Source organism: Salmo salar, chromosome ssa12 (assembly GCF_905237065.1).
Source record: "Salmo salar chromosome ssa12, Ssal_v3.1, whole genome shotgun sequence".
Classification (NCBI taxonomy): domain Eukaryota; kingdom Metazoa; phylum Chordata; class Actinopteri; order Salmoniformes; family Salmonidae; genus Salmo; species Salmo salar.
Genome location: NC_059453.1, coordinates 28,994,650 through 29,020,684, shown reverse-complemented (window position 1 = coordinate 29,020,684; position 26,035 = coordinate 28,994,650). Strand labels below are relative to the sequence as shown.

Below are 26,035 nucleotides of genomic sequence, written 5' to 3'. Positions count from 1 at the left end.
GCTGATATACCACAGCTGTCAGCCAATCAGTAGTCAGGGCTCGAACCACCCAGTTTATAAATGTATTTAGGTCACTGAAAAACACAGCCAACTGCCTCCATTGCCTTCAGAAATAAAAAGACAGCCATGTATGGTCAAAAGTGACTTTTAATTTGTGCCAATATTCGTTGCGACTTTTACAGTGATAAACAAACCTGCATGAATTTGGATGAACAAGTAAACGGTCATGTAGCCCATCTGACCGTTCAACAGCTTCAGAACAGCACTTCAACATGAATTCACTAAAGCCATGTGTGCAATTTCATTCAAATTACATTTGAACAAAATTGACCTGTGTGTGTGTGTAAATACATAGAACCACAGGTTTTCCTGTACAAGGCAGACAGTAGAATAGGCATCAGACCTGTAAGAGAAACCGTGACAGAAGTTTGAACAAGAACTCTGGACAATTTGCTTAACGTACCAAATTTTGTCCAACATCGAGAATTTAAAAAAAAATTACATAAAATGAGAAGTAGGCAGAGCTGTCATAAGGTCACTTGTCATTCTATCAGATGGAGTACCACACACAAACAGGCATACTTTAGCTGTTGAGAAAGTTTAAAATAAAAAATCACTCAAAACTGGCACTGAAGTTCTAACTGACTTGTAACGACTACAGATACAAAAATTATATCTTGTTCTCCATTTCATGACATTAAGAATGCCCATTTTCTGGACATATTCACTGAATTTAGTCTTAATAATGACGCCAGGGTTTGAGTGAACTGTTTGCATCCCGTGTGGATTTTAGTTTCCATAGAAATGTTCAAGTCCCAAACTTCATGCAACACTAGATCATGTACCCCAACAATTAATTAATATGACTCACAATTTAGTCCAGCATAACCTTCAATTAAAATGAAACGTTCACAGTAAAACGTTTTTTTTATTTTATTTTTTTTCCTTTTTTAATATATATTTTATTAATTTTTTTAAACAAAGGCTTCACCAAAATGTTTTGGTTGAGTCAGACTTGGAACAAACCAGGCGTGCATGCAGTTTTTACCAGACAATGAACACGGTGCAAAAGCAACAACTTCATATGAATCCATTTTTTTAAAAATTATTATTATTATTTTTTTTAAACCTCATCGATCACGCATCAGAACTTTGCCATTGACACCGGATGGAGTGAGGGACAACTTAAACCTCATGCCCTTTAGCCAGCAGGCCTGTGACTACAGCACTACAGATGCCAGGGGCTTGGATCAGGTACATAAAGTGCGTCTGTCAAAAGAAACGTACAAAAATTAAAAAAGAGGGGGTATCAAAACAATGGACTCAGGGAGGTAGGAGAAGAGGACGGGACGAAATTCCTGGACTCACAGATGAACAGGTGGAGATTCTTCTTTTAAAAACGAGAAAAGGACAGCGGAGTTCTGAGAAAGAGAGAGAGAAGGTCCTCAACCCAGGATGAGGCTGGACTTGCCCCCTGGGGGGTTCCTGCGGCCTGACGTCATCCCTGCGGCGGGCTGGGAGGCCTCTGCGGCGGGCTGGGGCACCTCGTTCCTCTGCTCTGGGGCAGGAACGACCTCAACAGCATTATCTTAACATGGGAAAGGAGACAGGATAACATGCTTGCGACTCAAGCATTTATAATGTAATACTGCCACTTGAAGCTTTTAAACATCTGTTAATAACAAAAATCAATATACACAAACACTATAAATGTTCAACATTGCAACACTACATACCATACTAAAAATAATGTTTTTCCCTATAATTTAACAAGCATTATTGTGAATAAAATGAACCTTCTTAGAAGTTTACAGACATTAATATGTAGTCTTAATATGGACAACTTGTTTAACAGCGGAAGTTAGCAAGAATCATTAAAATTATCCTCACCAGCATTTCCCATGTCATTGTCTCCATTCTAAGAGGAGATGAAGGGAAAAGGGGTAAGTGATTAGAAAACGCAACAGAAAGGAGTAAGCCAAATACATGAAAGTGAAAATCATCAACAAGGAATGCCCATTGTTTAACTTTGAGGAAATGTCAACATGAGAAATTCCAGATTCACCACCCCCACACACAAACACAGCATTGAGTCATCTCACCCCAGCGTTGGAGTCCTCGTGGTTGTTGGAGGAAGACTGGGCAGCACATCTCCTCAGTGGGGCTGAGGGCTCGCCACACAGTACTCCGGTGGGCTTCCCACCTGTAGACACACAGAATTGACACGGTTTGATTCTCATTCCCTGGGAATTGTCTGGCTAATCATCAAGTGAGAGAGGGCTTACATTCTAATTTATGAACATCTCATACCAGAAGTGATAACGTTTTAGATGCTTGATAGAGTTTTAAGCAGCCAAACACCTCATCTAATCAAGTAGAAAAACTAAAACTGCTTAGCTTGGCCATTTCATGGATTGACCCTACCGCTCATGATTTTAATTATTGCTAAATCACAAGGGGTTGCAAGTTACGACCTCGAAACAAAAGTTGAGGAAGAGAGATTTCACAACCAAAGACAAGGAACACTCCAATTCAACACCCTGCCTGGGGACAAGCCAAAAACCACTCAGTCTCCCCACCTGACCTTTCAGACAGCATGCAGAACTCCCCTACTCAAGTACATTGGATTTATCATATACTGAACAAAAATATAAAACTTCAAAAATATTTTACCGAGTTATGAACTCTAAGGAAATCCATCAATTGAAATAAATTCATTAGGCCTTAATCTATGGATTTCACATGACTGGGAATACAGAGAGGAGTGTTGGTCACAGATATCTTTGTTTTTAAAAAAGGTTAGGGGCGTGGATCAGAAAAACAGTCAGTATCTGGTGCGACCACCATTTGCCTCATGCAGCACGACAGTCGCATAGTGTTGACCAGGCTGTTGATTGTGACCTGACACGGGAGCATTCACTGCAGGCAATGCAGAGATCCTCGTGAATATTCCAGCATGGCTCAGACTCAGCCCTGCTGGGATTCAGTGTAGGAAGGAAGATCAATAGTGGAAGAGCTAATATAATGACTACGGATTGGAGGAGTTAAATTGGCCATTTCCTACACATGGTGACAGCTTTTCTTCTAATATCTGTGAAGCAAACATGAATCACCGCATCATACATGAACACGATCTGCCCTCTTGTGGAGGAAGTTGCAACTTGCATCACACATATATTATCTCCAGGTTCGATGAAGTTGAATTTAAGACCTTTTTAAAATGCCACTTGGAATGAAATTTAATATCAATTGTGAGGTCTGCAGAGACCTGCTGATATTCCACTCCAGAAATGAGCCCGTTGGCAAAAAGTAGTATATTTAGGGCTGGCTCTTAAAGTGGAACTGACAGTGTTAACTAATTTGCAAGTGTGAAACAGACAACCATAATTTAAGTAAAAAATATCAAATACCCAGTTCATGCTACAAAACTAACCTGAGGTATTAAAAATAGGTTATATTTTACCCCCCAAAAAAATCCATGACGCAAAGTGAGGCATTGTTGACAATAGATGGATGCAGTTGAATGCATGGTTAATATAATTCACCAATAGATTTCTTGGTAGTCCAACAAATTGCCATCAGGTTGTAAATACCAGCTGGCCTGGTACCTTCCTTGTTTCAGTGACTCAATATTTTGGACAATGTAACTAATACTGGGAATGTTAATACAAATCAAACTAGCAAGGGCAATGATCAAGTCAGTCATATCCATCAAATGTATTGATAAAGCCCTTTTTACATCAGCAGATGTCACAAAGTGCTATACAGAAACTCAGCCTAAAGCCCAACAGCAAGCAATGCAGAAGCACAGTGGCTAGGAAAACCTCCCAAGAAGGCAGGAACCGAGGAAGAAACCTAGAGAGGAACCAGGCTCTGAGGGGTGGCCAGTCCTCTTCTGGCTGTGCCGGGTGGAGATTATAACAGTGCATGGGCAAGATGTTCAAACATGCATAGATGACCAGCAGGGTCAAATAATAATCACAGTGGTTGTAGAGGGTGCAACAGGTGGCTAACATGAGGACCAGACAGCACACGTTTAATCTGTGAGCGTTGCAATATAAAATGTACATGTATTTCAATCATTTCATCCAAACTGCTCAAGCGCATCAGACTCCAGCATAGCCAGGTGCTAATATAGAACTTGGTTCTATTTTAGCCGTAGACGCGCTGCATGTCCCGCCTCTCCCATCTACTCATTGGTTATTACGAGCATTTACCCACATGGGTCATTGAAAGATGGTGGTCCACACTCCAGTCGGTGATGGTAATGCACCTTAAAGTTGGTTGCCAACCACAGTCAAAATTCTATAAAGATTATTATTTTTTTTTTTCAATCAAAACATATGCATTTCAGGTAAAATAACCCATGTTCATCCCCCAGGACAAATTAGCAAGAAAGTCCAGGGAAGCAAACTAGTGAGGGCCCAAAAACAATACTTTTTTTTTTTTGCCGAAAGGTGACTAGTTTGCATCCCTGAGCAACAGCTAGCTAAATGTTTAAATTTGCTTTTCAACCTGTCCCAAAATCAATATACTTGGTTTTGGTATTTTAACCTGGGTGTCATGAACGCATTTGGTAGGGATAGACAAATCAACATGCACGTGCGGAGCCGGTTTGGTCATCCAGACAGAAAGTCAGGCAACCAGTAGGCCTAGACTACATTAAAAAATTAAAACGAAATGCGAAAGTTCGTTCCAAAATGAAACACAGTTGTCAAAAACTAGCAGTTTCATGCGACAGATGAAAATATCTGTTCAAAATTTTGAAATGGGGTATATCTAATATGCAACTAGCATTGGTTGGTAATATGACTAGGATTGTGCCTTTGGCTAGAGGACAATGAAAGAAAGTTGACAAAATAATTGCCTCCAAAGATATGGTCTGATTTTGGCAAGGCTACTTTGGAACAAGGCAAGACGCGTAGTAAAAAACTGTTCAGGTTTGCAACAATTAAGTTTTCAAAATGCATACTGCCTCCAGCTCATTGCAAAGTGGTGTGACACACTGAAGCCTGCCTTCTGTTGCCTTCGCATTCAATTTTTTATATATATTTTTTTATTTTAAATGCTGTAGCAGCAGCTTTCGCGCTGCCTGACAGATTCTCCGCTCAAAGAATCTGCATGCTTTGTGCGTGTGATAAAGACACATAACGAAAACGCATCCGCCAATTTAATTCCACTAAATTATGCAAATGAACCTAGACTGATAAGCATGACAAGTCAAATGTATTTACAGGGACTGGTATATTTTTTCTTCTCCCATACTATTGGCCTGTGCTAATTTTTTACATTATTGTCTACATTCCTTTCTGCCACATTTATTATTAGACAACTTAATACATACTTTTAAATTGTATTATGTGAGCTAAACAAGTAAAATGCAGAATATTTATATTTTATTAATAATGTTACCATCCTCATGACTCAGCTATTTCAGCCACACCGGTTGGGGACGTGTGTATGTATATAAAAGACACACACACACACACACACACACACACACACACACACGCGCCACCACCGAAAAATATTGGCAGTAGAATGGCCTTACAGAAGAGCTCAGTGAATTACGTGGCACCTTTCCAACAAGTCAGTTCATCAAATTTCACCCTGGTCAACTGTAAGTGCTGTTATTGTGAAGTGGAAACGTCTAGGAGCAACAGCGGCTCAGCCGCAAAGTGGTAGGCCACACAAGCTCACAGATCCAGACTTCTGAAGGGCATACAAATCTGTCCTCAGTTGCTTCACTAGTGTTCCAAACTGCCTCTGGAAGCAACGTCAGCACAAGAACTGTTCCTTGGGGGCTTCGTGAAATGGGTTCCCATGGCCAAGCAGCCGCACACAAGTCAAAGATCACCATGTGCAATACCAAGCGTCTGCTGGAGTGGTGTAAAGCTCGCCGCCATCGGACTCTGGAGCAGTGGAAACACGTTCTCTGGAGTGATAAATCAAGCTTAACCTTCTTCCTGCAATAAAAGTACACTACATGACCAAAAGTATGTGGACACCTGCTCGTCAAATAGCTTTTTCCTAAGCTTCACCAAACCCAGACGAATCTGGGTTTGGCAGATGCCAGGAGAACGCTACCTGCCCGAATGCATAGTGCCAACTGTAAAGTTTGGTGGAGAAGGAATAATGGTGTGGGGCTGTTTTTCATGGTTCGGGCTAGGCCCCTTAGTTCCAGTGAAGAGAAATCTTACTGCTACAGCATACAATGACATTCTAGAAGATTCTGTGCTTCCAACTTTGTGGCCACAGTTTGCGGAAGGTCTTTCCCTGTTCCAGCATGACAATGCGCCCATGCACAAAGCAAGGTCCATACAGAACGAGATCGGTGTGGAAGAACTTGACTGGCCTGCACAGAGCCCTGACCCCAACCCCATCAAACATCTTTAGGATGAATTGGAATGCTGACTGTGAGCCGACCTCACTAATGCTTTTGGCTGAATGGAAGCAAGTCCCTGAAGCAATGTCCCAACATCTAGTGGAAAGCCTTCCCAGCAAAAGGGGGGGGACCAACTCCACATTAATGCCAATGACATAGGAAAAAGCTGTTCAACGAGCAGGTGTCCACATACTTTTGGTCATGTAGTGTACTTTCATTGCAGGAAGAAGGTTAATGCGCATCACTGTTTTTAGAACAAATACTGGTTTTAGAATCCCCCCCAAAAATGTTTGTGTGTGCATGTATGCATGTATATAATTAGCATTCTTGGAGATTAGACTACACATCTATCTATCTATAATGTTGTGTAGTCTAATCTCCATGAATGCAAATTTACTTCAGTAAGAAAAGGGCAATGTCGGTGTTGGTTTACCTGCCCAGCTCTAACTAGGGTTGTCTATCAAATTGTAAAGGGCTTTCAGCATGCTTATGAGAAGGGCACTCAACATGTACGGGACTGACACAAATGAGTGATAATTGTTTGAAAGAAATGGATAAGACTGTGGGAGGTACTGTTAGATTGCAGTGCAGCCTTTGATATGATTGACCATAACCTGATGGGGGGGATAATTGTTTTAAATAAAAGTACACTTTGCTCAAAAGTTTGGGGTCACTTAGAAATGTCCTTGTTTCTGAAAGAAAAGCAAATTAAAAAATAAATCAGTAATTTTTTTGTCCATTTAAAATAACATTGAATTGATCAGAAATACATTGTTAATGTTGTAAATGAATATTGTTGCTGGAAACGGGGTTTAAAAATATTTTTAATGGAATATCTACAGAGGCCCATTATCAGCAACCATCACTCCTGTGATCCAATGGCACGTTGTTAGCTAATCCAAGTTTATAATTTTAAAAGGCTAATTGATCATTAGAAAACCCTTTTGCAATTATGTTAGCACAGCTGAAAACTGTTGTTCTGACTAAAGAAGCAATAAAACTGACCTTTAGACTAGTTGAGTATCTGGAGCATCAGCATTTGTGGGTTCGATTGCAGGCTCAAAATGCAAGAAAGCATTCAGTATTATATAGAGCAATTTTTTTGATTGGAACTGTTCCATCTCACATTGCTCAAATGTACAGCAAACCTGGTTTCAAAAAAACATAAAGCAACGCCTCATGGCACATCGCCTCTCCCATATTTTACCTAGATAGTATGTATTGATATGAACGCTATGCGTGCCTTTTTAAAAATATTGATGAAGTTCTGTCCATGAGCTGTTCTTGTCTATTAATGTTCTGTATTATGTCATATTTCATGTGGACCCAGGATGAGTAGCTGCTGATTTTGCAACAGCCAATGGGGATCCTAATAAAATACCAACAAACAAAAAAACGTATAGTAAATCTTGCTCTCTCCTCTGGCAACGGCCCGACTCGCACACGTGGTTGGATAGCTTTAACATTTTAAAAATGCGCCTACAGTATGATTTGATGTTAAAATAGTAATAACTGCAACAATTACGCAACGGCACTATAACGGAAACACTTTAGTCATCTCAGTTGCATTTAAGACCTTTGAATTTAAGAAACTGAGATAAATGAATTGAAGATTTAAAGACTAAGGACCCGCACTGAGGAGTTTTGATAAATTACATAGCCTACATACAGCTAGAGGCACAGTATAAGTATTATACAAGAGGCTGTGGTAGGGTGATGGGTTACCAGGTGGGTTGTTCCTCCGATGAGCGTGTGGGTCATCTGGTTCAGCGAAGATGTTGGAGGCCATCTTGTTTTTGCGACTGGGGGGCTTTTCCTCATCATTGCCAAAAGAGATGTTGGAGGCTCCTCCAGGGGGGCGCAGGACCCTAAGGGACAAAGCAATGAGAAAAGTATTGAGTAAAATAAATAACTAGCCTAACTTGTACACTTCTTACTGGTATAGCCTTAAACTAGGATTTGTATCCCCTAAGTAAGAGTTCCTACTGAAGAAGAAAAATAAACAAAATAAATACACACATCTGTCTGAAATTTTGTACAGGACAAAGGGCATCATCCCCAGGCTATTTTGGGAGGAAGTCAGTGTCTGGTGCACAACACCACATTAAAGCCTTCCTGAGTACTGTCATTATGGTGGTCTGGTTAGCTGACACATTGACTAGAGCTAATCTATGCTGACACACAAAATGCTTTGAATTCTTGTTAGAGATGGGCTCCTGCTGGCTCCACTATCTCTTCCTGCAGTGAGTGAACCCACCTTTAAGCCGAGGACTTAGAAGAGGATGAAAAATGGGTGTGACAAAACCATGGAGACCAAATGTGAGGATTTTTAAAGCATGAAAGAATCTTTGAAATGGAAGCTTCTCTGCATTTTGAGATAATGATTAAAAAAAACAAAACCTTCTGCTAAGATGAACAATTAAAAATATTTTTTTGATTTACATGCCTTGTGCTTGCATAAATGTAAACCAGGTGCAAGCTCACTTGATCGATTTTCACGATAACAGACATTTTTGGTTCCTCATCCCACTTGCCCCAGAGGCACACTACAACCAGCGGGTCATAAAATATCCAGATGTCATTGTAGCCAGTTGTCTCTGTATGTGGGGCAGCTGCTTCGGCCTGATATCAACCTTAATCAACCCGGCTAAACCAACCAGATGTCAAATAATTGAAGTCTGACTAGCATAGTTTTGCAAGTCAGTAACTAGTTAGCCGAATAGATGGTTAGTGAATATTTAATTTGAGCAAATCTGGTTATGGAAGAGGGCTGCATGGTCGTGGTTGGCAAAGTGGATACTAGTAACGTTAGTCGGATGAAAAAAAAATATAAAAAAATATCACCTTCCACAGGGGGCCCCACCCAACCATAAAATGAACTCTTATTGATTTGCTAGCCAACGACAAGTTTCATGCTAGCAGTCTGGCTCTAGTGTCATGCACCCTGCATTGATAAAAGAACAAGCGAATGTTGATTCCTTTTAAGGCAAGCAATCAGTGAGAACCATTAGCATTAGCTTGCTTTTACACACCTACGAGCACGTCGTTAGCTAGCTACATTCACTAGCTAAATGCTAGCAAGCTAACGTTAGTTAGCCTGTTCCACATACAAAGAGGCAAATGTCAACGGTGGTTGTGGCCACAGTTGCATTTAACGTGAAATACATCCTCTCACAAATTATTTAAAAAGCCATTAATACTAACAGGTTAAGAAAAGACTGTATATTGTTTGACAGCTAGCTATAGTTCACTAGCTAGTTAAAGGTTAGCTAGCTAACTTAGCTGTCTAGAAGAGGGCTGCATCATTTGACATTTGGCTGAAAATGCAAGGCTCTTGACATGTCATGATGCTTACCTGGAGCTGCTTTTTGCTCCGGCTTCCATGCCTGAATATATAGTTGTCGTCGTCATTTTGTGAGAGGCTGGTATGAGTTAATAAGCTATTGCAAATAACACGACGATTTTAGACCAATATTTCACCACCTCAGACTCGTTTTACTCCACCCGGTACAAGCAAAATGATCAATCGGCCTTTCAAAAAAAAACGTGAAGAGGGCGTTTCCATGGTTGAATTGCCACCCACAAAAGGACGATTCGTTCTTCTGATTGGTTCCTGACTCATAAATCATGCATTTGATTGGAGAATCGGTGTACGAGATGCGCGCTCAAGGAAAAGCAAACCGTCCTTAGCAACAACAAAAAATAATCCATGTCTGAATCTAGAGATTTTATAACCCTCCTTTCTGTACACTCAAACATTTTGAGATAAATCCTTTCCTGACAAATACTTGTGTTTTTACCCCCCCATACAGAATCAATCAGTTGATGCAATAGAGAACAATAATGAAACATCTGACTATATGATTCAGAGAGGTCACCTAGAATGCATTTACACAGGCAGCCCAATTCTAATCTACACTGCTCAAAAAAATAAAGGGAACACTTAACAACACAATGTAACTCCAAGTCAATCACACTTCTGTGAAATCAAACTGTCCACTTAGGAAGCAACACTGATTGACAAATTTCACATGCTGTTGTGCAAATGGAATAGACAACAGGTGGAAATTATAGGCAATTAGCAAGACACCCCCAGTAAAGGAGTGGTTTCGCAGGTGGTAACCACAGACCACTTCTCAGTTCCTATGCTTCCTGGCTGATGTTTTGGTCACTTTTGAATGCTGGCGGTGCTTTCACTCTAGTGGTAGCATGAGACGGAGTCTACAACCCACACAAGTGGCTCAGGTAGTGCAGCTCATCCAGGATGGCACATCAATGCGAGCTGTGGCAAGAAGGTTTGCTGTGTCTGTCAGTGTAGTGTCCAGAGCATGGAGGCGCTACCAGGAGACAGGCCAGTACATCAGGAGACGTGGAGGAGGCCAACAACCCAGCAGCAGGACCGCTACCTTCACCTTTGAGCAAGGAGGAGCAGGAGAAGCACTGCCAGAGCCCTGCAAAATGACCTCCAGCAGGCCACAAATGTGCATGTGTCTGCTCAAACGGTCAGAAACAGACTCCATGAGGGTGGTATGAGGGCCCGACGTCCACAGGTGGGGGTTGTGCTTACAGCCCAACACCGTGCAGGACGTTTGGCATTTGCTAGAGAACACCAAGATTGGCAAATTCGCCACTGGCGCCCTGTGCTCTTCACAGATGAAAGCAAGTTCACACTGAGCACGTGACAGACGTGACAGAGTCTGGAGACGCCGTGGAGAACGTTCTGCTGCCTGCAACATCCTCCAGCATGACCGGTTTGGCGGTGGGTCAGTCATGGTGTGGGGTGGCATTTCTTTGGGGGGGCCGCACAGCCCTCCATGTGCTCGCCAGAGGTAGCCTGACTGCTATTAGGTACCGAGATGAGATCCTCAGACCCCTTGTGAGACCATATGCTGGTGCGGTTGGCCCTGGGTTCCTCCTAATGCAAGACAATGCTAGACCTCATGTGGCTGGAGTGTGTCAGCAGTTCCTGCAAGAGGAAGGCATTGATGCTATGGACTGGCCCGCCCGTTCCCCAGACCTGAATCCAATTGAGCACATCTGGGACATCATGTCTCGCTCCATCCACCAACGCCACGTTGCACCACAGACTGTCCAGGAGTTGGCTGATGCTTTAGTCCAGGTCTGGGAGGAGATCCCTCAGGAGACCATCCGCCACCTCCAGACCTCCATGGGTTGATAAATTGGATTTCCATTGATTATTTTTGTGTGATTTTGTTGTCAGCACATTCAACTATGTAAAGAAAAAAAGTATTTAATAAGATTATTTCTTTCATTCAGATCTAGGATGTGTTGTTTAAGTGTTCCCTTTATTTTTTTGAGCAGTATATATTCCACTAATTGGTTTTTGACCAATCATATCAGATCTTTTTCAGAACTGATCTGATTGGTCAAAAGACCAATTAGCAAAAAATATTTATCAGAATTGGGCTTCCTGTGTAAACAGATGGTTGATAATCATCATTATGTCGCAACTTGGATTTGAACCTTTATTTAACGCTTATTCATCAAACTTCCCCTTTTCTTTTTATGTCTGATGGTCCAGCACCATCCTCAAGACAATTGCTTTAATTTTTGGAAAAGGCTTCAAATCCAAGTTAAAATCCAGGTCAGGTGACATGATGAACCAAAACACAGGGCCCTAACTACCTTTTACAGTCTGTGTGAGATTGACACAGGCATATCAATAAAATAGCACTTTTCCTAACAAAATTTCTTTACTGCCCATCATCAAGAGTACATGACAGGATAAATTCAATAAGCCTAGTGTACATACATCTTTGAATGTCAGGATTGCTGTAAGTGATGGCATCATCAATCTCCTCTCTACCATCTGAACATGCACAGAGGCCTACAGTGCCTTCAGAAAGTATTCAGACCCCTTGACCTTTTCCACATTTTGTTACATTACAGCCTTATTCTAAAATGGATTAAATAAAACTATTTCCTAAGCAATTTACACACAATACCCCATAATGACAAACAAAATCTGGTTAAGACATTTTTGCACATTTATTAAAAATAAAAACCAGAAATACCTCTTTGTAATCAGACCCTTTACTATGAGACTCAAAATTGAGCTCAGCTGCAATCTATTTCCATTGACCATCCTTGAGCTGTTTCTACAACTTGATTGGAGTCCACCTGGGGTAAATTCAACTGATTGGACATGATTTGGAAAGGCACACACCTGTCTATATGAGGTCCCACAGTTGACAATGCATGTCAGAGCAAAAACCAAGCCATGAGGTCAAAGGAATTGTCCGTAAAGCTCAGAGACAGGATTGTGTCGAGGCACAGATCTGGGGAAGGGTACCAAAATATTTTGGCAGCATTGAAGGTCCCCAAGAACACAGTGGCCTCCATTCTTAAATGAAAGAAGTTTGGAACCACCAAGACTCTTCCTAGAGCTGGTTGCCTGTCCAAACTGAGCAATTGGGGGAGAAGGGCCTTGGTCAGGGAGGTGACCAAGAATTCGATGGTCACTCTGATAGAGCTCTAGAGTACCTCTGTGGAGATAAGAGAACGTTCCAGGACAACCATCTCTGCAGCACTCCACCAATCAGGCAGTTATGGCAGAATGCCAGACGGAAGCCACTCCTCAGTAAAAGGCACATGACAGTCCGCTTGGAGTTTGCCCAAAAGGCACCTGAAGACTCTGACCATGAGAAATGATTCTCTGGTCAGATGAAACCAAGATTGAACTCTTTGACCCAAATGCCATGCGTCATGTCTGGAGGAAACCTAGCACCATCCCTGCGGTGAAGCATGGTGGTGGCAGCATCATGCTGTAGTGATGTTTTTCAGCAGCCGGGACTAGGAGACGAGTCAGGATCGAGGCAAAGATGAACGGAGAAAAGTGCAGAGAGAACCTGTTCAGGACCGCAGACTGGGGCGAAGGTTCATCTTCCAACAGGAAAACGACCCTAAGCACACAGCCAAGACCAAGCAGGAGTGGCTTCAGGACAAGTCTCAATGTCCTTGAGGGGCCCAGCCAGAACCCAGACTTGAACCCAATCGAACATCTCTGGAGAGACCTGAAAATAGCTGTGCAGCAATGCTCCCCATCCAACCAGACAGAGCTTGAGAGGATCTGCAGACAATGGGAGAAACTCCCCAAATACAGGTGCCAAGCTTGTAGCGTCATGCCCAAGAAGAGTCGAGGCTGTAATTGCTGCTTCAACAAAGTAAAGGATCTGAATACCTATGTAAATGTAATAATTATATATATTTTTTATAAACTTGCAAAAATGTCAAACTGTTTTTGCGTCGTCATTATGGGGTGGTGTGTAGCTTGAGGGGGGGAAATAATTTTATACATTTTAGAATAAGGCAAACAAAATGTGGATAAAGGTAAGGGGTCTGAACTTTCCCGAAGGCACTGTATATCTATGACAGACATATTTAAAAAAGAATCTATTTATTTAACAATAACATGTGAGTCAATTTAAATGCAGGCTTATTGGAGAACATCAATACAAGTTGCATCGCATACAACTTCTACAATTATTAAAGAAATAATCCATCTCTGAAAACAGTCTGACCAGCAATTGTCAAAACAGGTGAATTAGATGTAAAGAACTTACACACACACCTTCCAAATGACATTGTCCAGAATTGTAGGCTTTGATTGCTGGATTAGTTCAATACATGAAACAGGTTCTGACAGTAGGTACCCTCACTCAGATGTTTATGTACAGAATAAATTCAATAATATACAACAGTATGTTACGTGAATATCAGAGTGAATGTAGAACTATGTATGCTGAATCCCAAATTGACCCAACTCCTGTAGACCTGAAAGGATTGGAAGTATGGCTATAACACAGCAAGTCATTACCATATTGGTCAAACCTATCCAATCTTTTCAGATTGGCATTAAGTGCCTAGGGATAGGTGTTAGAAGTCGACTTGGAATTCAAAAGCAGAGTTTCAGAAAATACATTATTAGGGAACGTCGAGGCGAGCTGACAGGGGAGGTAGGGGTGTTGGTGGGGAACATAGGCCCCTAGTGAAAAAAACCTCCCGTTTGCTGCTGGAACACATCGATTGTGTCTTCATCTTCCATTTCCAACTGACAAAACAAAAGTCATAGTCAAGATCAGTTATAGCATCAGCAATTTATACGTTTTTTTCTACCCGTGTAAACATTCTTCATGGGCAGGATAAAACATGTTTTTCAAATATATTTTGGGGGGGTATTTTGAACTTTTCAGGTTCATATCAGAATGTTAAATGGAGAGCCAGATGAGAGGATTACAGGAGAGAAAGTAAGGGATTGAACCTCTGCCTGGAGGCAGACCCCGGCACAGGATAAAACCCATTTGCCAATGAACAGTCAAGAGGATTTGATCCAACAATAACAAACCTTATCGACCAACTTACTTGTGCTGGTGTGTCTGTCTCGTTGATGGGTTGACCATCGAACCTGAACCGGATTTGCCTAATCGTCAGGCCCTGTGGAAAGGCATCACAAGACACTTACATTTGAACTGCAAATACACAATACTTCAATCATGGGAACTTGTGCATTGTAATAAAGCCCTCAGTCTGAGTGCATGTGTACAGGACTTGCTTTCTTAGCGAGTACCACTTCCTCCCGATTCGGCTCATACCTTGCGCAAACTCCGGACCTCTGCCTTGTTAGCACACGTGACCGCCCTCCTGAAGCGTCTTACCAGTCGGCGCCACATGAAAAGCTAGCTACTCACTAGCGCAAGTGGGGATACTTCAGGCTGAGGAGTAAGTTTCACACATCCCCATGTGCAACACATGCATGTTTGTCAGTCAATGGATGTTGCTGGTGCCTTACCTGTCTTTCGCAATATGCTTTCATGAGTTTGCTGAGAGGTGTGTGCCTTTTGATCTTGAACTGCACCACTGAGCCGTCTTGTCCTGCCACCTTCAAGTTGATGTGGTCATTGTTCTCCGTCTTTACTCCTTCCTAAAAACAAATAAAACAGATTCCATGATTAGAGAATGGAATGGATATTTGGTACATTCTCTAGTAACTAAACTATCACTCACATCTAAACTAAGTTTAAAATCACGGATTATGATATTTGGATAGACGCCAGGACGCCTCACGACGCCAGGACAGCGGAGTCAATCACCACCTTCCGGAGACACCTGAAACCCCACCTCTTCAAGGAATACCTAGGATAGGATAAAGTAATCCTTCTAACCCCCCTTAAAAGATTTAGATGCACTATTGTAAAGTGGTTGTTCCACTGGATATTATAAGGTGAATGCACCAATTTGTAAGTCGCTCTGGATAAGAGCGTCTGCTAAACGACTTAAATGTAAATGTGAAGTGCAATGGTCTGCACGGAATACTCCCGATTCATAACAATTACAACAAGCTAATTGATCATGTTAGCATGCTAACAACTGTTTGTAGCTAGCTGCCATACTGGGCCCTCGACGTTAGCTAGCTAGCCATCTAGGTTGCATCCGCGCATCATGACAATGAATATTGAATATGAATATTACATTTAAATTAGAAAATTAAACTGATTTTATTGACTGACAAAAGATGAATAAATCACAAAAGGCACAATGTTACTGATATTATTCGCTAGCTAGCTACACGCTAGCAGTTAGCCTAGGCAAGCGGTCCAGACCGATTCTGAAATATTTCCTAGTAAATCAACCGGTTAAGTAAATTAGCTGCTCTAAACCTCAAACCTTTTCAGAATATCATACAGACCAACATAACGAGAATACAACTTCACTGTAAATATTGCAAATAAAATACGTTTCATTGCTCACCTTGGGTTTTTCGTCTGCCATGGCTGCTACACTTTAGCGACTCTGCGCTTTCTCCACGACGCTTGGGCAGGAGCGCGACTTCCATCTGCGCCAGTTTGGAGAGCAGTCTGTGCTGCGCTTTTTCCATGACGATACATTTCTGAGCACTCACAGTGTGTGTGCACAGTGTTACATTTCTGAGCATTCACAGTGTGTGTACCCAGTGTTGCTTGTTGGTGTGAAACTAAACTTAAAAATACAAAGTAAAATTACATTTTCCAGGAGGGTTGATTATTTATAGGTGTTTCATCGCCGGAAATCAAAGTCTGAATGGGCGCAAGTGGGTTAGGGCAGGCATATGAACATACCACATACAGCATGTGGCAATTCTTTAAAATTAAGACTTTAATTCTTCATGCGGTGAAACAGTTCTTCGAAAATACATATACAGTACTTCTGTTCAATCTCATTAAATAACCACACATTAATGCACATTAATTAATTTGCCAATCTCTAAAATGGACAATAAATAGAGCAACAATTGATATTAAAGTTTGGAAGAGTCCTCCTCCCATTATAACACTGGTACTAATAACAGAAAGTGGCTTCAGAACGCAGACAGACAGAATACAGACATAGTCAGACACTCCTGTTACATACAAGTACATTGCAAGGGACACCCATAAGCCCTATTTTGAGTTACCGATTCATGTCCTATTGTACCACTGCAGGCAAAGCACCTTCACCATAGGCTGTTTGAATGGGGATGCAAGGTTTAAGACGTCGCAGATAGAAATGTAATGTATAGAGCTGACAAGCTTCCCTATTCAAACAAGCTTCCCTGTTCTACTCAATACAGGTCTATCTGAAAGTGCTATGATATTTCCCCCTCCTGGATAAGTCCCAGGTTTCTACAAACTAATATTAAATTGCTACCAAGCCATTCAAAGTCAAGTATGCAGGGAAGAATTCAGCAGTAAACTCATCTCAAAACAGAAGACAGAGCTTGCTTAGCTAACACCATCTCTGGAAACCAATACTTTCATGACAAGCACCTAAAAATAAATAAATAAATACTTAAGGATTCACAGTCACACATCTTGGCAGGCCACCACCTCCCATAACTGAAACATGTCAAAATAGCACTAATAGAAATATATAGGTAGAAATAGAAAATTCCCACCTGACCAGATAAATAGCACTCTGCTCCCAAAATACAAAGAATTATTTTGAATATATTCAAAGTTCTTCTCAACAACATTATGCAAGTGTTCAGCATTTAGCTGTCTGTACTGTCAGTTATCTGCACCATCATTTTCTACTGAGGTATTGTATTGGAATAAAGTGAAAGGGGGCAGGAGGAAAAGAGATACATGTATACCGTATGCTACTAGTCTTGGGCTTCTTTTCCATTAACTGTGACAATCGGGAGATTGTCCCTGTCCAATTACTGGTAGTTCATTGTGACAGTCTTGTGTAAGTGCCCGATATATATCATGTGATAACTTCCACTCTTATCACATGCTAGGCTGGCTCTTCTTGACCGTTCAAAGTTAAATTTCAAAGTGTATATGACTGCTCTAAAACCAAAGTCTGTACGGCATTTCTAAAGTGCAGCAATTCTGTAACAATTCCAGTCAGAGAAGATTGGGTTTGAAGTATAAATAAATAAACATGACACCTAACAGAAGGACAATGTAGCAAATGGCATAATGATAATATCGCTTAATAACTTACTAGTATATGAAACATTCGCAAATACATTGATTCTCCCCCAAATACAGTCCCCACCAGGTGTCGCTGTATTGTCCCTGGCACCATTTGGGGTTAGGGGTGCTATAGAGCCCCCCATATCTCTGCTGGGGGGAACTGGTCCACCTCCCCAGTCTCTGTGCACTGCTGCTCTCCCAGTGTGAACGTCAGCTTGTATCTCATCCGGACCTTATCCTGCGAGAGAGAGACAGACACACACAGGCACAGAGTAAGCATGCCAGTTTAGCCTGCTGGTTAGCATTGTAGCATCATTTTGACTTCAAACTAAAGCACACAAATGATCCAGGTGATATGAGACATGGGTAGGTGATGTAAGGAAGACCAAGTAACAACTAAAGGATGGAATAATGAATCCGGAACCTTAGCAGGGATCACACAGACAAAAAAACATGTATGCACTCACTGTATCATAACACATCTGCTAAGTGGAATATCTTATTACACCATAATAACCACATTTTCAACTCATGAAAATATCAGATGAATAACTCTCATTGACTACACTAGGAGGACTCTCACCATCAGTGGGTTGGCCAGCAGCATGACTTGAGTGATGGCGGCGGGGGGAAAGATGGGGTTAAAGGGCGCCAGGTCAGTTCCCGAGGGCGGTTGTAGTCTCACCTTCATCGACTGGCAAGGGGGAAGGAATGAACGGGGGGGTTATCAGGGACAGTTTGAAGACAGGCTATGGTTCATATATATTAACTCACAAATATTATTGTTTGAGCAAACTTCACTGCCTGTCTGAAGCAGTACCTCATTGAACATATCTCACTTGTCAGGAGAGTGAGGATTCAAGTAGGCTAAAAGAATGATACTCATGAGTTCTTTTAATCAACTACGGCAGGGTTCCCCAACTGGCAGCGTTGGTTTTAATTGGCCCTACAGGTTCTGAGCAAACTTTTTTCTCTCCATTGTTGGACATAAAATACTGTCAAAACACCAGGAAATCAGCTCCAAGTGATTTTAATGTTGGGAATCTGTTCCTCATTATTCCCATTATTCCTCATTATTCCCACACATAAGAGAGATATATGTATCATAAACAAATGTAAGCAAGGTTTTAAAATATTATATCTTCTTGCAGTCAATTTGCAGTCTACAAATTATTTGTAATTATGTTCTGACTCTGACCATCCGCTCAAGAAAAATAATTAGCCCACGGCTGAATCTAGTTGATTATCCCTGTACTACAGTGTAAGTACAGACTACAGTGTAATTTAATAGGTTGTAACAGCGCGGGTGTCCACTGTCCAAGTCAGCCTTACCTTGGGTACAGCAGCCTGTAGGACTATGTTCCTGACGGGAAGAGGTGCCGTGTTCAACATGGACACCACCATCACCAGCACGTCCGGCCGGCCCTGCGGACAGTCGGTGGCAAAGTGCAGGAGAACGCGGACCCCGTCTTTATCATAGGCCGTCACAGGACACAGCTTGCCTTAAACATCACAGAATGACAGCGAGAGGAAGAAAACACTCAGTATCTGCACTTCCAGCCACTGTACTGAGCCATCTGTGTTGACCAGACTACAATACCCAGAAACTCCTGAAGGCAGGCTAAGGACTTCCTGGGACTCACTTGGCTTGATGGCTTCTAGGGGGACGTGGATGTTACTTAGGGAGATCTCAGGGAACTTGGCTGGGCTGGCCTGCCCCAGCGGGAGAATCAGGATGGGGGACAGGGAGCGGAGAAGGGGGCTGTCATCAGCCTGGGTCTTAGGGGACAAGGTAGGGGCTGCAGCAGCAGCAGCAGCCGGTAGGATGCCCAGAGGGAGAGGGCTGGATCTGGAGGCGGGGATACCAATTCTCGGGGAGGCAGTGGCACCCATAGCCTCACCCATCCCAAACAGGTCGCCAGTGTTGATCACACCAGACATGCTATAGTAGATGACAGATGGATGTACATTAAACCTGTACTCTGTACCGCCCATCCCTACTGCATACACTCAAAAGAATAGATCAAGCAATAACGACAATTGGTGGCATTTAAATGTTACTTCAGTTATCCACTTTCAAGCCTCCACAGTTACATGGTGTGGTACATGCTAGCTAGCATCTAGCCTTCACAGTTACATGGTGTGGTACATGCTAGCTAGCATCTAGCCTTCACAGGAACATAAAGTATGATTGGTAGTGGAGATGAACACCTCTTGGGGCTACCCAAATCCAACATGGCCAGGTCCTGCAGACTGTGGTTCAGGGAGGCGGAGACTGCCTGGGCAGCAGCACTGGGGTAGGGGAAGGAGGCCGCCACTGAGGATTGTGGGTAACTGACAGGGGCGGCTGTCTTAGAAACAGGCTCTGTATTCTCTGTCGTAGAAGCTGCAGAGAATACAGTAGCTGGGATGGCGCTGCCAAACAGGTCCAAAACTGGGTTGGGAGCCTGGAAGAGAAAGGGTTTACATCACATTAAACAAGGTGTGTCAAGCTGATATTGTTAAGATCAATATTTCCAGGAGGATAAATATTTCTACAAGATAAATGCTTCTGAAAGTATTGACTGGTTAGGACACTTGAAAATGGCCATTTACTTGCAAAAATGTCTTCCACAGATTATTCAAGTCATCTTTTGCAGGAACTGGGTCATTTAGTCCTGAAACAAACAAACAAACAGTCAATATATCAGTCAATTTATTCTCCTATTCTATCAAGAAAACCCACATTTCCCGGAAGAGGGAGAGACTTTGGCAATATATGTGGGGATTAGGTGAGTCTACTATGTGAATTCAATGTCAAAAACATGAATCACAAAGACATACAGAAGACTAATGCTTTCTTCCCTGTAGCTCAGTTGGTAGAGCGTGGTGTTTGCAACACCAGGGTTGTGGGTTCGATTCCCACGGGGGGCCAGCAAAAAAAATTATGAAATTGTATGAAATGTATGCATTCACTACTGTAAGTCGCTCTGGATAAGAGCGTCTGCTAAATGACTAAAATGTAAATGTAAAATGTTATCAGATCTAAGACATAAAGGTGCTGATACAGGATGTGCTGTACCTAGAGAGAGGAGCTCCTTGTCCAGTAGAGACAGTGCAGCAGAGGGTTTGCTGGGCCTGGGGTCCTCCATGGCAGGGCAGGCCTGAAGATCCTGGAGGGGGGCAGACCCGTACAGCAGGTCGGCTGGGATGAAGTCTGGGTGCTGGGCTAGAGGAGGATGCTCTGGTGGGGAGGGGATCTGGAGGTCCAGACCAGCCAGGTCTATCAGGATCTCAGACTGGTTGCTGTCTTTGGTACCTGGTCAGGGATGGAAAGAGATTGAGTTTCACTTATTTGTTGCTGCTATCATGATTTGGGAAGTTCACAAGATTAGGGTGAAACAGTCCAAGATGGTAAATACAATAAGACACCGATGTGATCTCAGATGAAGGGGGGGCTTATACTTTTGTAAAGAATCCCCAGACCTGGGCCCCAGAAAGGAAAAGCTGGATAATCCCTGGTAGAAAATAACATCTGTGAACCCTCATGTTCTTACATTGTGTAGTAGTTGACAGTCCAAGTGGCTCCATCTCTCCATTGACAGTCTGTCCTTCCACAATCCTCTTATAGGAGTTGATGACGCGGGACAGGTCATCGCTGGCCTGCAATATGTCACCTGGGGGTCACGAGAGGTCAAAGGTCACAATGAAGGATCATCCAACCAATCAATATGACCAATGGGAGGGATATGACTATTTTGGCCAATAAGATGGCAGGCCTCAGGGAGTGTTGGTTACCTAAGCTGCTGTCATTGTCCTCTGTCTCTGTGGCCAGCTTGAACACAGTCCCCCTCAACTTGTCACAGTCACCATAAAGCTCCTGAAATGAAAAAAACAACACCAACAATAATATTATGTGATGACAACACATTTCATATATGCTTCCAAAGTGTATTAATGTGCTTTTAACAACAAAATATTGTTAAGCAAACTTTCATTGTCCTGGAAGCGATTTCCTTTTATTTTCCACAAAGTTAATCTATAAAAAGTGTCTATCTCCAATTTTTTGAAGGGAAAAGTCTACAATAGTGATAGAGAAGTAAGATGTGGACCAACTTTGATAAGCTCCTTGTCTCCGTCCGTTGATTGGTCCCTGCTGAAGTGGCTGAGCATCTCGTTGAGCAGTTTAACACTGTTGTTTACCTCCTCCAGGGTGCCGCTGCGCTTCGACGCTCTCTGCAGCCTCACCTCATCCTGAAACACAGCACACACCTGCCTTAAACCCACTGGGACAGTGACTGCCGGATTCAATCAGTTGTCGTCATTATGGTTGTCATCAACATCATTATGTTTGTGTAGCAGCTCTGTTTACACAACGACTGCCTACGTCACTGGATGCGTGTCTGTATGATGATGCATGTAGGCTAACCTCTTTGACCATGTTTTTGATGAGGCGGTTGGCCTCCTGTAGATCCTCAGGCTTTTTGCTCTTCAGAAGCTCGGCCAGTCGCTACAGAGAGAGAGAATAATAAGTCAGTCTCTAGTACTCTAGTCTGTTTCCCACAGTAGGGTCCAGTCACAGCAGCCAATCCCTGTGACAGATCCCAGGGCTTGAGAAAACATCTGATCATAGATCAAGTTGAAGCTCAGAAAAGCAAACATGCCAGGACCAATGAGAGAGGGTGAGATAGACAGGAGGGTTTTACAGTGTAATTGTTATTGTAATGACATAGTCATAAACGATCTAGCCTATGCTATTTGCATCCCAAAGACAGAAATCAAACATTTTTTGAAAGAACACAATTAACACTTTCTCCACATAGTCTGTTTCCATCGTCCGTATACAAAGATCTTCCATCAAACATCATAAGAAGGAAGCATCTCACCTTGCTCTTCTCCTCGTTCTCAAACACAGGGTTCTTGGGCCGGGAGGGGGGCGACGGCATCAGTGTCTTATCCAGAGGAACATCAGGGTCAACAGTGACAATACCTGAAAAAAGGCAATAGTTAGAAGTGCCATGGCGACTTTACAGTACAGGCTAAAAACCAATGAAAACCTGAAATAGGGTAATTTTAAAATGCTGAAATCCTACCTTGTTTCTTCAGCATTTGATAAGCTTCACTGATCTTCGCCTCATCGGGTAAAGAGCGCGTCCAGCTGAAGAGCATATCTACCACTCTCTTCTTCACCACCTCCGACACTCTGTCACCTAGATACTGGAACAGGGTTCAGCTGGATGGATTCCATTTTAACAAAGCAACACATTACATACAGAACTATGGGATTAAGGACCAATACAAAACAGTTGATATTATCTACTTACTTTAGGTGACACCACTTTGATGAGTTCATTTAGAAACCTAAATTTCCCAACTTCATTGTGGAACCTTTTCCCGCAGTTCTTCATGCAAGCCTCTAAAACCTGCAACAGTGAGTAGTCAATGTTAACGCTCCAAGAATTATAGGCCTAGAGATAAATGACAAATACTCAATGTAAGAGTGGGATGTTACACACCATCAAAGCCTGTATCGCCTCCCATTCTTGTGGGGACTGGATTTTATGGGCTAACAATCTCACAGCAATCTGTGGGCTGAAATTAAAATCATATAATACCAGAACAAATCTCAAACAATTCAAGGATTCAACAGTTCCAAATGAGCCTGATTTGAGGTTATGCTGTTGACAACAATAAAAAGTTACAACCATTACAACTTCAGAAAACCTTATTGATTACAATGAGATTAATACCTTAACACTGCAGAAATGAGTTCAGCTTCTGAAATATGATCCAGGGGACCTGCTGTAACGTTACTTGAAGAGCATAGAAAAAGCAGCCATACCCTTCCAATTCCTTATTGATTTGGTCACAGAATCCTGTAATGTAGTCCCAGTCTTCCTGCCTGTTGGATGGGTTGGTGGCTTTGTCTGTAAGGGGGGGGGGGGGTCACATGAATATCTATCTCTGACTGAGTTTTCAAAGGCTCCTTTAGAAAAACTGCTGATGGCTGACATCTGAATGTGATAAAAGCCAAACATGTCATGAAAGTTACAGCACATTTGTCTTGACGCAAGTACAGCAAGATTTAGTCGAATGCAGCCAGCCCTTGTAGTAAGCTAGTCACACTTTGGAAGCTAAGTAGGCAGTTAGCTAGTCACAGATTTGTGTAGCCTGCTGCTGGTGGATTTGTAAACAACTACAGTAGTTGCTAAGCTATCTAGCTAGCAAACTAACTCCAACAATCTTGACAACTAGCAAAAAATAGAAGCTTAGTTAGCTAGCTACCTAACAAGAGTAAATAAATTGTCGTATTCATTGGGCATTGTGAACATGAACTGTTGTTGCCAAAACATTTTGATAACTAGCTAACGTTAGCTCATTGCAAGCCACCTCTCTTGACCCAAACATTGACTCAAAACACGAATAAATGAACATAGCCATTGTTGCCATTTGTATAAAATTTACATTCTAGCTGGCACTGGTGATGTAGTTGTGAATTGCCAAATTGTTGAACATTAAAACGATGCATAAAGAAGTACGTATAATTTAATTTCCAAGCATGTAACTCACTGAGCCACGTCTCCAGCGACTCCCCTTCCGTATCCGCCATATTCACTGCGGAGACACCAATGGGCATATTCGATTATGCTGAGCCGCGGGGCACCGGTCGTGAACGGGAAAAAGTGGCGAGGGAGGAGCGCATTCTCAAATCGAACAATAATCTGCTGCGATCGGTCATGTTGTCTACGTCATGGTGCATACAACATCTATTTTTCATACAATATGTTAGCATTTTCAAACGAGTTATCATTGGTAAGACAGATAAAACGCTTTTATCGAAAGCAATCACTTTTGCATGTGAAAACAGAATCCGACTCACACACAAAAATGTCACTTTTATTTTGAACCCATTTAGCTGGGGAAAGGGGCACCTGTCTCAAGCCCAGGAGGCAGCCCGATGTTATGATAATTTGTCGGTACAGATGGTTTGTTTAGCCTACATAGCAGGTTAGGATAATTAATTTAGCATGTTAGAAAAATGTACATATCAGGTTAGGTGAATTAATGTAGCAGGTTAATAGAACTAAGGTAGCGAATTAATTAGGATAATTAAAGTAGCAGGTTAGGAGAACTAAAGAAGCAGGTTAGGTGAATTAACCTAGCAGATTAGGAGAATCAAATCAAATTGTATTTGTCACATGCGCTGAATACAACAAGACCTTACTGTGAAATGCTTACTTTTGAGCCCTTAACCAACAATGCAGTTTTAAAAAAGTAAGTAAGAAAATGCAACCGGTCAGGATGCTCTCGATGGTGCAGCTGTAGAACTTTTATAGGATCTGAGGTCCCTTGCCAAATCTTTTCAGCCTCCTGATGGGGAATAGGCATTGTCATGCCATCTTCACAACTGTCTTGGTGTGTTTGGACCATGATAGGTCCTTAGTGATGTGGACACCAAGGAACTTGAAGCTCTCGGCCCACTCTCCTACAGCTTCGTCGATGTGAATGGGGGTTTGCTCTGCCCTTCTTTTCCTGTAGTCCACGATCATATTCTTTGTCTTGCTCACATTGAGGGAGAGGTTTTTGTCCTGGCACCACATTGCCAGGTCTCTGACCTCCTCCCTATAGGCTGTCTCATCGTCGTCTGTGATCAGGCCGTCGTGTCGTCGGCAAACTTAATACTGGTGTTGGAGTCGTGTGTGGCCACGCAGTCGTGGGTTAACAGGGAGTACAAGAAGAGACTAAATACGCACTCCAGAGGGGCCCCGTGTTAAGGGTCAGTGTGGCCGATGTGGTGTTGACTACCCTCACCACCTGGGGGCGACCCGTCAGGAAGTCCAAGATCCAGTTGTAGAGGGAGTTGTTCAGTCCCAGGGTTCTTAGTTTAGTGATGAGCTTCGTGTGCACTATGGTGTTGAACGCTAAGCTGTAGTCAATGAACAGCATTCTCACATATGTGTTCCTTTTGTCCAGGTGGGAAAGGGCAGTGTGGAGTGCAATAGAGATTGCGTCATCTGTGGATCTGTTGGGGCGGTTATGTGAATTGAAGTGGGTTCAGAGTTTCTGGGATGATGGTGTTGATGTGAGCCATGACCAGCCTTTCAAAGCATTTTATGGCTACAGATGTGAGTGCTACGGGGCAGTAGTCACTTAGGCAGGTTAGGAAAAGGGTTAGGTTTAGCTATAATCAGGGGGTTTGTTTAATCTCGCCCGG

At 42.4% G+C, this 26,035-nt stretch overlaps 3 protein-coding genes across 6 annotated transcripts; all 3 read right to left on the bottom strand.

Moving 5' to 3' along the window:
- Window positions 1-129: 129 nt before the first annotated feature.
- On the bottom strand, window positions 130-10,279 carry LOC106564668 (jupiter microtubule associated homolog 1). The gene is made up of 5 exons (XM_014130880.2): window positions 9,741-10,279; window positions 8,111-8,253; window positions 2,103-2,203; window positions 1,891-1,918; window positions 130-1,588 (listed from the first exon to the last, which is right to left on the bottom strand). Exons 1-5 carry the CDS (start codon window positions 9,794-9,796, stop codon window positions 1,446-1,448), a joined length of 471 nt encoding a protein of 156 aa, XP_013986355.1. The 5' UTR covers window positions 9,797-10,279; the 3' UTR covers window positions 130-1,445.
- A 3,506-nt stretch (window positions 10,280-13,785) lies between these two features.
- LOC106564670 (small ubiquitin-related modifier 2) lies at window positions 13,786-16,445 on the bottom strand. Its single transcript, XM_014130886.2, has 4 exons — window positions 16,154-16,445; window positions 15,195-15,326; window positions 14,768-14,839; window positions 13,786-14,456 (listed from the first exon to the last, which is right to left on the bottom strand). Exons 1-4 carry the CDS (start codon window positions 16,172-16,174, stop codon window positions 14,391-14,393), a joined length of 291 nt encoding a protein of 96 aa, XP_013986361.1. The 5' UTR covers window positions 16,175-16,445; the 3' UTR covers window positions 13,786-14,390.
- A 68-nt stretch (window positions 16,446-16,513) lies between these two features.
- On the bottom strand, window positions 16,514-24,497 carry LOC106564669 (ADP-ribosylation factor-binding protein GGA3). 4 transcript variants are annotated; one of them, XM_014130884.2, is made up of 17 exons: window positions 24,391-24,497; window positions 23,571-23,747; window positions 23,337-23,412; window positions 23,145-23,243; window positions 22,914-23,037; window positions 22,707-22,810; window positions 22,250-22,330; window positions 21,937-22,074; window positions 21,619-21,700; window positions 21,378-21,497; window positions 20,903-21,139; window positions 20,437-20,498; window positions 20,053-20,288; window positions 19,485-19,783; window positions 19,174-19,343; window positions 18,425-18,535; window positions 16,514-18,079 (listed from the first exon to the last, which is right to left on the bottom strand). In XM_014130884.2, the coding sequence occupies exons 3-17, from the start codon at window positions 23,337-23,339 to the stop codon at window positions 17,969-17,971; spliced, it is 1,977 nt and encodes a 658-aa protein (XP_013986359.1). In that variant the 5' UTR covers window positions 23,340-23,412; window positions 23,571-23,747; window positions 24,391-24,497; the 3' UTR covers window positions 16,514-17,968. The 4 variants fall into 4 exon arrangements, with proteins under 4 accessions (XP_013986359.1, XP_013986360.1, XP_013986356.1 ...); XM_014130885.2 differs by having other exon boundaries at window positions 22,914-23,053; window positions 23,663-23,747; XM_014130881.2 differs by having other exon boundaries at window positions 23,663-23,747.
- Between the last annotated feature and the right edge of the window lie 1,538 nt (window positions 24,498-26,035).

Excerpts from the sequence above, each read along its gene's own strand:
- LOC106564668 (XM_014130880.2), bottom strand. The coding sequence starts at position 9,796 with ATGACGACGACAACTATATATTCAGGCATGGAAGCCGGAGCAAAAAGC. Across the intron at positions 8,254-9,740 it reads GGAGCAAAAAGCAGCTCCAG|GGTCCTGCGCCCCCCTGGAG; the intron begins GTAAGCATCATG and ends TTTGTCCCTTAG. Across the intron at positions 2,204-8,110 it reads TCGGAGGAACAACCCACCTG|GTGGGAAGCCCACCGGAGTA; the intron begins GTAACCCATCAC and ends GTGTGTCTACAG.
- LOC106564670 (XM_014130886.2), bottom strand. The coding sequence starts at position 16,174 with ATGGCAGACGAAAAACCCAAG. Across the intron at positions 14,840-15,194 it reads AAGCATATTGCGAAAGACAG|GGCCTGACGATTAGGCAAAT; the intron begins GTAAGGCACCAG and ends GCCTTTCCACAG. Across the intron at positions 14,457-14,767 it reads AGACAGACACACCAGCACAA|TTGGAAATGGAAGATGAAGA; the intron begins GTAAGTTGGTCG and ends TTGTTTTGTCAG.
- LOC106564669 (XM_014130881.2), bottom strand. The coding sequence starts at position 24,457 with ATGCCCATTGGTGTCTCCGCAGTGAATATGGCGGATACGGAAGGGGAG. Across the intron at positions 21,140-21,377 it reads ACTGTCAACTACTACACAAT|GTACCAAAGACAGCAACCAG; the intron begins GTAAGAACATGA and ends ATCCCTGACCAG. Across the intron at positions 18,080-18,424 it reads TGCTGGCCAACCCACTGATG|GATAAGGTCCGGATGAGATA; the intron begins GTGAGAGTCCTC and ends TCTCTCTCGCAG.